General features: G+C 39.1%; 1 protein-coding gene across 2 annotated transcripts in view; it reads left to right on the plus strand.

Annotated features, from left to right (window-relative positions):
• Window positions 1-12,403, plus strand: part of Prdm5 (PR/SET domain 5) — a 176,172-nt gene that overhangs the window by 135,685 nt on the left and 28,084 nt on the right. For both annotated transcript variants that reach the window (XM_055612769.1, XM_055612770.1), the window contains one exon: window positions 12,130-12,215. In XM_055612769.1, the coding sequence (XP_055468744.1) occupies window positions 12,130-12,215 (86 nt within the window). The remainder of the gene's footprint in view (window positions 1-12,129; window positions 12,216-12,403) is intronic.

Here is a 12,403-nt window from a genome sequence, read left to right on the forward strand (position 1 = left end):
CTACAGCTGACAAACACCTTCAGCAAAGTGGCCGGATACAAAATTAACTCAAAAAAATCAGTAGCACTCCTGTATACAAAAGACAAAAGGGCTGAGAAAGAAATTAGAGAAACAACACCCTTCACAATAGCCACAAATGACATAAAGTACCTTGGTGTAACCCTAACAAAGCAAGTCAAAGACTTGTATGAAAAAAATTTCAAGTCTCTGAAGAAAGAATTAGAGGAAGATATGAGAAGATGGAAAGATCTCCCATGCTCATGGCTTGGCAGGATTAACATAGTAAAAATGGCCATCTTACCAAAAGCAGTCTACAGATTTAATGCAATTCCCATCAAATTGCCAACACAATTCTTTACAGACCTGGAAAGAAAAATTCTCAACTTCGTATGGAATAACAAGAAACCGAGAATTGCTAAAACAATCCTCTACAATAAAAGATCTTCTGGAGGTATCTCCATCCCTGATCTCAAGCTGTACTATAGAGCAACAGTTATAAAAACTGCATGGTACTGGCATAGAAACAGAATGGTGGATCAATGGAATCGAACAGAAGACCCAGAAATAAACCCACACACTTACGGACACCTGATCTTTGACAAAGATGCCAAAACCATACAATGGAAAAAAGATAGCATCTTCAACAAATGGTGCTGGTCCAACTGGATGTCTACATGTAGAAAAATGAAAATAGATCCACACTTATCACCCTGCACAAAATTGAAGTCCAAGTGGATCAAAGACCTCAACATAAAACCAGACACATTAAATCGGCTAGAAAAAAAAGTGGGGAATACCCTAGAACTCATTGGCACAGGAGAAAACTTCCTGAACAGAACACCAACAGCACAGGCTCTAAGAGCAACAATCAATAAATGGGACCTCATGAAACTGAAAAGCTTCTGTAAAGCAAAGGACACCGTCATCAAAACAAAACACCTGCCTACAGATTGGGAAAGAATCATCACCAACCCTTTATCTGACAGAGGACTCATATCCAGTATATATAAAGAACTAAAGAAGCTGAAAAGCAATAAACCAAGTAATCCACTTAAAAAATGGGGAACAGAGCTAAACAGAGAACTCACTGTAGAGGAATATCGAATGGCAGAGAAGCATTTAAAGAAATGCTCAACCTCATTAGCCATTAGGGAAATGCAAATCAAAACAACCCTGAGATTTTACCTTACACCCATCAGAATGGCCAAGATGAAAAACTCAAGGGACAACACATGCTGGAGAGGTTGTGGAGAAAGGGGAACCCTTCTCCACTGCTGGTGGGAATGTAAACTGGTACAACCATTCTGGAAATCAATCTGGCGCTTTCTCAGACAACTAGGAATAGCGCTTCCTCAAGATCCAGCCATACCACTCCTAGGCATATACCCAAAAGAGGCGCAAGTACAGAAAAAGGACATTTGCTCAACCATGTTTGTAGCAGCTTTATTTGTAATAGCCTGAAGCTGGAAACAACCCAGATGCCCCTCAACTGAAGAATGGATGCAGAAACTGTGGTACATCTGTACAATGGAGTATTACTCAGCAATGAAAAATAAGGAAATCATGAAATTTGCAGGTAAATGGTGGGACCTGGAAAGGATCATCTTGAGTGAGTTGTCCCAGAAGCAAAAAGACATGCATTGTATATACTCACTCACATAAACATACAATATAAATTAACCCACTAAAATCTGTACATCTAAACAAACTAAGCAAAAAAGAGGACCCTAACTAAAATGTTCAATCCCCATCCTGAAAGGCAAAGAGGATGGACATCAGAAGAAAAAGAAAATAGGAAACAACCTCGGAACCTGCTACAGAGGGCCTCTGAAAGCCAGAAGAAAACAGGAAACAACCTTGAAACCTGCCACAGAGGGCCTCTGAAAGCTTCTTCAGTATAGACTGTCAAAGCAGATGCTGAGCCTGATGGCCAACTGATGGGCAGAGTGAATGGAATTTTATGTAAGAAGTGGGAAATAGTAAGAGCTGGAGAGGACAGGAACTCCACAAGGAGAGCAACAGAACAAGATAATTTGAACACAGGGAACTTCCCAGAAAATCATACTCCAAACAAGGGCTATTCGTGGAGATGACCTGGAACCCCTGCACAGATGTAGCCCATGGCAGTTCAGTGTCCAAGTGGGTTACATAGTAATGGGAAGAGGGACTGCCTCTGAAATAATCTGATTGGCCTGCTCGTTGATCACTTCCCCCTGAGGGGGGAGCAGCCTTACCAGGCCACAGTAGAGGACAATGCAGCCACTTTTGATGAGAACTGATAGACTAAGATCAAAAAGAAGAGGAGAACCTCCCCTATCAGTGGACTTGGGGAGTGACATGCATGCAGAAAGGGGAGGGAGGGTGGGATCGGGAGAGGAAGAGGGAGGGGCTTATGGGGGGATACAAAATGAATAAAGTGTAATTAATAAAAAATTAAAAAAATAAAATAAAACACGGGAGTATATGCCTAGATTACATGCAAAAAAAAAAGTCTTTAAAATCTGCATTATGTATTAATCTTCCCTTTTTGTTTATTGAGATCATTAGAAAGCACATTAGTTATATACTTAAAATTGTGATAAAATATAATAATATATTTTGTTATCATGATCATTTGGTTTACATTATAAAATTTATGATTAGTTTTGATCATCATTACTTAATCTACTCACTCAACGCATATAGTAGCCTGAACAAAATTTTACTTTTAGTCTCCTAATAGACAGGTCAGATTCTTGAGTTAAAGCCATGGGGTAATTTAAGAATACAAATATTCTTAAATAGCTTGAAATGTTTTACTTTACCAGTTTTATGTTATGTTATGTGAACCTAGATCTTTGGATCCAGAGTTGGATCAAGATATTGGTGTAAAAAATGGTAGCTATCCAGTGGTTTCCATGCTATAAGACCTTTTTACCATTAAGCTGCATACTACTTTCTTTTCATAGTTTCTTACGATCCTATTGCAATATTAGTGCATTGTTGTTTTATACTTGGGTGTGCCTTGAGTTCTAACATCTTTAATTAAAATTATATTACATACAACAATACCACTGCAAGAAAAAACAAAACAAGAAAGGAGTACATGTTCTTAGTGCTTTCAGTGGGCATTTGTTATCAACATGCATTTACATTGTGATAGCTTCAAGGGGACTTGAGAGAGGGTCAGGCTGGATCAGGAGAAAGGTGCCCCATGTGGCTTCCTTTTGTTCCACCAGATGCCCTTGAAAGTGTCTTCCCAAGCTCCCAAACAAGCATTCAGATGCTTCAGATTACTTTCCTCTCAGTTTTGCCTGCCAGCAGTGAGGATTTGGGGACCCTTATTTCACGCCAAGAGGCTCAAAGACTTCTAATTCAAAGATGAAAAGTTATCAAAAAGGTACATTTAGATAATTCATCGAATGGGAAACTCCACTCAGTAAGTGACTTTACCTTTTCCATTGCCTTTAGCTGGAGATCATCACCTGCCTGCTTCCTTGCCTGCTCATTTTTCCCTAAGCATTTTTTTCATTATTTTTTAAAAAATATTTTATCTACTTGTGGTTTATCTCCCAAAATCCAACACATAAATTTGAACATAGTCTAAGTTAAAAAAGAAAGAAACCTATAAAAATTAATAAATTAGTTTCATGATGTAAGCACTTTGTGCCACATTTCAAATTAACCTTTTATAATTACCATCATGTTTCTGTTTATTCCTTTATGCGTCCAAAGAAAACACAGTAGCTTTTAATCTCACTCAGTGTCAGGACACAATTTAAAGATAAAAAAAAAAACTTAGTTAAATGGAAAATGCCTTGTTGCATTATGTCCACTAGAATATGATTTATGCTGTGTTCATAAAGTCGAGTCATAGTTGAATCTTATGGTGGTGTGTGACTGTCAAAGCACAGCTTGGGATCTCTTCCTATTCCTATTTACTTCGGACTTGTCTTAAGATATATATACACATTCCCATTCTGTCCATTACTTTTTTCCTACAAATTTTGATGAACAAAAGACTGTCTTAATCTGCCAACCAGAATGATCTGCTCACTTTTGTCTGTTGTCAGAAGCAGCTATTGTTATTAACTTTGGAGTTTAAATCTCTTTACACAGAGTACTAGACTGAGTTGCAGTTCTGGTTCCACCATTTGATGGCTGTATTATCTTAGAAAATCGCTAATCCTTTCTATGTGCTATTTCCCTCATTTATAAACTAGGGATATGAAGAGTTAGATCACAGTCTTATTGTGAGGGAATACTGGTTATTTATATATGTGTATATATACAGACACATGTATAAATATGAAGCCCTCTGTGTATGTATGTGTCTTTGCATCCTGTGTGTACTGCGTGCTGAGGTGGTCATGTGGAGACCAGTGATTGATACCGGGTGTCTTTTATCACCCAATCTGATTTCTTATCTTATTTTTTTGAGAGAACCTCCCACCAAACCTGGAGTTCACAGATTGGGTTGAACCCAAGGGTCCTCCCGAATTCTTCTTCACCTGATGCCCACAGCATTTTGCTTCAGTGGCATTCTCAGCTCATGTCCTCATGCTTGCACAGATGCGCTGTGCACCCACCGAGCTGGCTCCCCAGCTCACAAGATACAGTGAAGTATTCTGAGCTACGGAACAGTGTCCAATAAATCTGTAAATTTCAGCTATTATTTCAATTTTGATTGCTAACTGCATTTGATTTATTTATTTTTTGCTAATTTTAAGATTATTCTTTTTTTAATTTTTTTATTTTTTATTAATTACACTTTATTCATTTTGTATCCCCCCATAAGCCCCTCCTTCCTCCCCTGCCGATCCCACCATCCCTCCCCTTTCTGCAGGCATGCTCCTCCCCATGTCCACTAATAGGGGAGGTTCTCCTCTCCTTTCTGAACTTAGTCTATCAGTTCTCATCAAAATTGGCTGCATTGTCCTCTTCTGTGGCCTGGTAAGGCTGCTTCCCCCTCAGGGGGAGGTGATCAAGGAGCAGGCCAATCAGATTATGTCAGAGGCAGTCCCTCTTCCCAATACTAGGTAACCCACTTGGTCACTGAACTGCCATGGGCTACATCTGTGAAGGGGTTCTAGGTTATCTCAATGAATAGTCCTTGGTTGGAGTATGAGTCTCTGGGAAGTTCCCTGTGTTCAAATTTTCTTGTTCTGTTGCTCTCCTTGTGGAGTTCCTGTCCTCTCCAGCTCTTACTATTTCCCACTTCTTACATAAAATTCCATTCACTCTGCCCAACAGTTGGCCATCAGGCTCAGCATCTGCTTTGATAGTCTGCAGGGAAGAGGCTTTCAGAGGCCCTCTGTGGCAGGTTCCTAGTTTGTTTCCTGTTTTCTTCTTCTGGCTTTCAGAGGCCCTCTGTAGCAGGTTCCTAGGTTTCCTGTTTTCTTATTCTTCTGATGTCCAACCTCTTTGCCTTTCAGGATGGGGATTGAGCGTTTTAGTTAGGGTCTTCTCTCTTGCTAAATTTCTTTAGATGCACAGATTTTAGTGGGTTTGGCCTATATTGTATGGCTATATGAGTGAGTATATACCATGTGTGTCTTTTTGCTTCTGGGACAACTCACTCAGGATAATCCTTTTCAGGTCCCACCATTTACCTGCAAATTTCATGATTTCCTTATTTTTCATTGCTGAGTAATATTCCATTGTATAGATGTACCACAATTTCTGCATCCATTCTTCAGTTGAGGGGCTTCTGGGCTGTTTCCAGCTTCAGGCTATTACAAATAAAGCTGCTACAAACATGGTTGAGCAAATGTCCTTTTTGTGTACTTGAGCCTCTTTTGGTTATATGCCTAGGAGTGGTATTGCTGGATCTTGAGGAAGCGTTATTCCTAGTTGTCTGAGAAAGCGCCAGATTGATTTCCAGAGTGGTTGTACCAGTTTACATTCCCACCAGCAGTGGAGAAGGGTTCCCCTTTCTCCACAACCTCTCCAGCATGTGTTGCCCCTTGAGTTTTTGATCTTGGCCATTCTGATGGGTATAAGGTGAAATCTCAGGGTTGTTTTGATTTGCATTTCCCTAATGTCTAATGAGGTTGAGCATTTCTTTAAGTGCTTCTCTGCCATTCGATATTCCTCTACAGAGAGTTCTCTGTTTAGCTCTGTTCCCCATTTTTTAAGTGGATTACTTGGTTTATTGCTTTTCAGCTTCTTTAGTTCTTTATATATACTGGATATGAGTCCTCTGTCAGAAAAATTGTTGGTGATGATTCTTTCCCAATCTGTCGCTTTGTTTTGATGACAGTGTCCTTTGCTTTACAGAAGCTTTTCAGTTTCATGAGGTCCCATTTATTGATTGTTGCTCTTAGAGCCTGTGCTGTTGGTGTTCTGTTCAGGAAGTTTTCTCCTGTACCAATGAGTTCTAGGGTATTCCCCACTTTTTTTTTGGCCGATTTAATGTGTCTGGTTTTATGTTGATCCACTTGGACTTCAGTTTTGTGCAGGGTGATAAGTATGGATCTATTTTCATTTTTCTACATGTAGACATTCAGTTGGACCAGCACCATTTGTTGAAGATGCTATCTTTTTTCCATTGTATGGTTTTGGCATCTTTGTCAAAGATCAGGTGTCCGTAAGTGTGTGGGTTTATTTCTGGGTCATTTGTTCGGTTCCATTGATCCACCATTCTGTTTCTATGCCAGTACCATGCAGTTTTTAAAACTGTTGCTCTATAGTACAACTTAAGATCAGGGATGGAGATACCTCCAGAAGATCTTTTATTGTAGAGGACTGTTTTAGCAATTCTCGGTTTCTTGTTATTCCATATGAAGTTGAGAATTTTTCTTTCCAGGTCTGTAAAGAATTGTGTTGGTAATTTGATGGGAATTGCATTGAATCTGTAGATTGCTTTTGGTAAGATGGCCATTTTTACTATGTTAATCCTGCCAAGCCATGAGCATGGGAGATCTTTCCATCTTCTGTTATCTTCTTCTAATTCTTTCTTCAGAGACTTGAAATTTTTTTCATACAACTCTTTGACCTCCTTGGTTAGGGTTACTCCGAGGTACCTTATTTCATTTGTGGCTATTGTGAAGGGTGTTGTTTCCCTAATTTCTTTCTCAGCCCTTTTGTCTTTTATATACAGGAGGGCTACTGATTTTTTTGAGTTAATTTTGTATCTGGCCACTTTGCTGAAAGTATTTATCAGCTGTAGGAGTTCCCTGGTAGAGTTTTTTGGGTCACTCACGTATACTATCATATCATCTGCAAATAGTGATAATTTGACTTCTTCCTTTCCAATTTGTATACCCTTGATCTCCTTCAACTGTCTTATTGCTCTAGCAAGGACTTCCAGAACTATGTTGAAGAGATATGGAAAGAGCGGGCAGCCTTGTCTTGTCCCTGATTTCAGTGGGATTGCTTTAAGTTTCTCTCCGTTCAGTTTGATGTTGGCTATAGGCTTGCTGTATATCGCCTTTACTATGTTTAGATATGTGCCTTGTATCCCTGATCTCTCCAATACTCTAAACATGAATGGATGTTGGATTTTGTCAAATGCGTTTTCAGCATCTAGGGAGATTATCATGAGGTTTTTTTCTTTCAGTTTGTTAATATGGTGGATCACATTGGTGGATTTCCGTATATTGAACCACCCCTGCATACCTGGGATGAGGCCTACTTGGTCATGGTGGATGATATCTTTGATGTGTTCTTTTATTCGGTTTGCAAATATTTTGTTGAGTATTTTTGCATCAATGTTCATAAGGGAGATTGGCCTGAAGTTCTCTTTTTTTGTTGGGTCTTTGTGAGGTTTAGGTACCAAGGTGACTGTGGCTTCATAGAATGAGTTTGGTAATGTTCCTTCTGTTTCTATTTTGTGGAATAGTGTGAAGAGACCTGGAGTTAGCTCTTTTTTGAATGTCTGGTAGAATTCTGCACTGAAACCACCAGGTCCTGGGCTTTTTTTGGATGGGAGACTTTCAATGACTGCTTTTATTTCCTTGGGGGATATAGGACTATTTAATTGATTTACCTGGTCCTGATTTAGCTTTGGTAAGTGGAATTGATCAATAAAATTCTCCATTTCTTTTAGATTTTCAAATTTTGTGGCATATAGACTTTTGAAGTAAGTCCTAATGATTGTTTGAATTTCCTCAGTGTCTGTAGTTATGTCCCCCTTTTCATTTCTGATTTTGTTGATTTGGATGGTGTCTCTCTGCCTTTTAGTTAGCTTGGCTAAGGGTTTGTCTATCTTGTTGATTTTCTCAAAGAACCAGCTCTTGGTTTCATTGATTCTTTGAATTGTTTTATTTGTTTCTAGTTGATTGATTTCAGCCCTGAGTTTGATTATTTCCAGCCATCTACTCCTTTTTGGTGTGTCTGCTTCTTCTTTTTCTAGGGATTTTAAGTGGGCCATTAAGTTGCTTGAATGAGCTGTCTCGAATTTCTTCTTGAAGGCACATAGTGCTATGAACTTTCCTCTTAGCACTGCTTTCATTGTGTCCCACAAATTTGGGTATGTTGTGTCTTCATTTTCATTGAGTTCTAGAAAGACTTTAATTTCTTTCTTTATTTCTTCCCTAACCCAGCTGTCATTCAGTAGCAAGTTGTTCAGTTTCCATGATTTGTAGGCTTTTTGCTATTTCTGTTGTTATTGAGGTCCAGTTTTATTCCATGGTGATCAGACAGGATACAAGGGATTATTTCAATCTTCTTGTATCTGTTAAGGCTTGCTTTGTGACCATCTATGTGGTCTATTTTGGAGAAGGTTGCATGAGGTGCTGAGAAGAAGGTAAATTCTTTTGTGTTTGGTTGTAAGGTTCTGTAGATGTCTCTGAGGTCCATTTGATTCATTACCTCTGTTAGAGATTTTGTTTCTTTGTTTAATTTCTGTTTAGTTGACCTGTCCTTTGTTGAGAGTGGGGTGTTGAAGTCTCCCGCTATTAGTGTGTGGGGATCTATGTGTGGTTTAAGTTTTATCAATGTTTCTTTCACAAATGTGGCTGCCCTTGTATTTGAACCACCAAATACAAGGTCAGGATTGTGATTTCTTCTTGGTGAAATCTTCCCTTGATGAGTATGAAGTGTCCTTCCCCATCTCTTTTGATTAATTTTGGTTGAAAGTCTATTTTATCAGTTATTAGAATGGCTACTCCTGCTTGCTTCTTGCATCCATTTGCTTGGAAAGCCATCTTCCAACCCTTTACCCTCAGGTAATGTCTATCTTTGTGACTTAGGTGTGTTTCTTGTATACAACAGATTGCTGGGTTTTGTTTATGCATCCATTCTGTTAGTCTGTGTTTTTTTTATTGGAGAATTAAGTCCATTGATGTTGAGATAGATTGATGACCAGTGGCTTTTAAATCCTTTGAATTTGATGTTGGCTGTGGTCATACGGTTGTGTGCCTGGTTGCTTTTTGTTTTACTAAAGTTAGGTTATTTATTTCCTGTGTTTTCTTGAATGTAGCTAGTTTTCTTAGGTTGTATTTTCCCTTCTAGTGTCTTCTGTAATGCTGGATTTGTTTGTAGGTATTGTTGAAATTTGTTTTTGTCATTGAATATCTTGTTTTCTCCATCTATAAGGACTAAGAGTTTTGCTGGGTATAGTAGCTTGGGCTGACATCTGTGTTCTCTTAGGGTCTGCATTATATCCGTCCAGGCCCTTCTGGCTTTAATAGTCTCTGTTGAGAAGTCAGCTGTGATTCTAATGGGTTTGCCATTATATGTTACTTGGCCTTTTTCCCTTGCAGCTTTTAGTATTTTTTCTTTGTTCTGTACACTTACAGTTTTGATTATTATGTGGCGGGAGGATTTTCTTTTCTGGTCTTATTTATTGAGTGTTCTGTATGTCTCTTGTATTCTTATTGGCCTCTCCTTTAAGTTGGGGAAATTTTCTTCAATGATTTTGTTGAAAATATTTTCTGTTCCTTGGTGCAGGGAATCTTCTTTTTCCTCTAGTCCTATTATTCTTAGGTTTTGTCTTTTTATGTTGTCTTGAATTTCTTGGATGGTCTGTGTCAGGAATTTTTTATATTTAACATTTTCTTTGACAGATACATCTATTTGTTCCATTGTATCTTCCACACCTGAGATTCTTTCTTTCATTTCTTGTAGCCTATTAGTTATGCTAACCTCTGTAGTTCCTGCTTTCTTCCCTAAGTTCTTTCTCTCCACAATTTCTTCCATGTTTTTTTTTTTTTAATTTTTCCAATTCTATCTTCAGGTCTCGAGCCATTTTGTTGGTTTCCTTCTCCTGTCTGACTGTATTTTCATGTTTTTCCATCAATTCCTTCAGTTGTTTGTTTGAACAATCCTCTGTTTGTTTTATTTCATTCAGTAATTTAAGCATTTCCTCTCTAAAGGCCACAAACTGTTTGGCTGCAGCTTCCTCTATTTCTTTTCGTATTTTATTTGTTTCCTCTGTTTTCTTCTTCATGAGCATAGATGTTAGGTCATCTTCTTGAATTTTAGTTATGCTGGTGTCTAGGGGTGTCTAGGGCTACTTGCCCCTAGATAACTGGGTTCTAGAGATGCCATATTGCTCTGGCTTTTGTTGGTTGAACTTTTACGCTGTCTTCTACCCGTTGGGCCATCTTAGGTGTTTGACATTAGTTTCTGGTTGTTCCTGGACTCCTGTGGTGGAGAGAATCCCTTTGACAGGAAGATGGTTTTTCCTGAAGGAAGCCTTCTCAGCTTTTTGGGAATAGTCACTGGATGGCAGGTGTTTTTCAGGAGTTGCTACAGCTCACCTCGGACATAGAGACATGGGTGGTAACTGTGGTCCTGATTAGTGGAGAGGGCTCTCCTCTCACAGGGAGAAGTCCTGGAGACAGCTGCCCTCCTTCTGGGTTTCTTGCTGTAAATTTAGTGAGCTGCTGCTGTAACCTGGGTGTCCTGTGGTTTGGTCAGTTTTGTTTGGGATAACTGGTTGCCCCTTGGAGCATTATCTGGGGGGTTGATATCGGGGATCCCTGGCTTTTGTAAGTCTTAGGTTGGAGCTCTGTGCCCCAATACCCAAGCTACAATCAATCCATACTTTTTTACATATTCAAATGCCTGTGACTCTGAGGTTGTAATTTAAACAATGGCCAAACGTGGAAAATGGCATTTAAAGTGGAAAATGCCACTCAGCTGGGGCTGCCACCACGTGGTAGTGCCCTGTGGTCTGTCCCAGTGAAAATTCAGTCAGTCTTAAGTCTCATCTCATGAAGCCCGGAAGAGATGAGGGAGGTGAAGTAAAGCCTCTTCTTGGAAAATGGTTAGGTTGAACAATGAAGAGCTCATTGAAGCCCTGGTATGGGATGCTCAGATTGAATCCAGCACAGCGGAGGACTCTTAACTCCTAGGCCTGGCACTGAGGCAGGGAAACAGAAGAGTTTTGCTTCCTAGGGGCAATTTTTTAAACTTCATTTCACTAATCTTGGACCATAGCAAGTTTCTAGCATCTTGTCATGTTTGTCATGTTTGCCTATTGTTCAAGGAAAGAATAAAGAAAACTAGTGATTTGGACCTCAGTTATTATTATAAATAATTATGCTTTGATGAGTACAGCCTTGAATTCCTTTTATATATTAGTTTTTATCACACTCTTTATAATTTTAAGTAGAAGTTTTGCTTTTTTTAGGGGGGTCTTGCTTGTCTTGAAAAACATCTTTCCCATTTTCTAAATTACAGCTTTAATTTAGAGCTACTTGGTTACAAAAAAAAGTGTGGATCAGTTGTTGTATAGTTTAAATGCCAATGATTCTCTTTAACATGCACCAGCTTTATAGTGTTGCTCTTAAATGCATAGATGTGAGCCAGATTAATTTGTATAAAACCTTTATAGAAGCAAAGTTATTTAAATAACAAGTTAAAGGCCTTCATAATGAAGAACATGTACAGAACAGACTGATAGAAAGCGTCTTTACGAGATCATAAAATTAGTGCATTTAATTGTATTCACACATTAGAAGGACAAGCAGCAAATCCATGGGCTACTTGTTCGTGTCTAAGTGTTGGCAGTGAAGGCTGGAGGGCCTACCTCAGGGACGCTTCCTGGACTGCGGTGCTCTGCATGCCCGGCTGAGCCTGTACTGCCTTCAGTGAGCCCCGTGAAAAGCTCACTGTTTTCTTGAGAGCCCTGTGAAAAGCCGGGTGAACCTATACTATTGCTTTGCATTTCTCTGACGTGGAGGCTTCCTTTATTTGTAGGTGAGCGTCCCTATCAATGCCCTTACTGTGAAAAAGGATTCAGTAAAAATGACGGACTGAAGATGCACATTCGTACGCACACCAGGGTAAGACTACATTATGTCTCCTTTCCAGATCATAACAAAGCCATACCTGTTCTAAAAGAAGCATGTTTAATATCCACATGAGAAAAGAAAAGTGCTGTAGCTGAAATTATCTCAATATCTAGGATGGACATTTGAAGATGAACTTTCTTAGGAAAAGTCAATGAAAAACAACCTAAATCCCCAAAGTC

Source organism: Psammomys obesus, unplaced genomic scaffold, assembly GCF_907164565.1.
Source record: "Psammomys obesus unplaced genomic scaffold, mPsaObe1.curated_primary_1811, whole genome shotgun sequence".
Classification (NCBI taxonomy): Eukaryota; Metazoa; Chordata; class Mammalia; order Rodentia; family Muridae; genus Psammomys; species Psammomys obesus.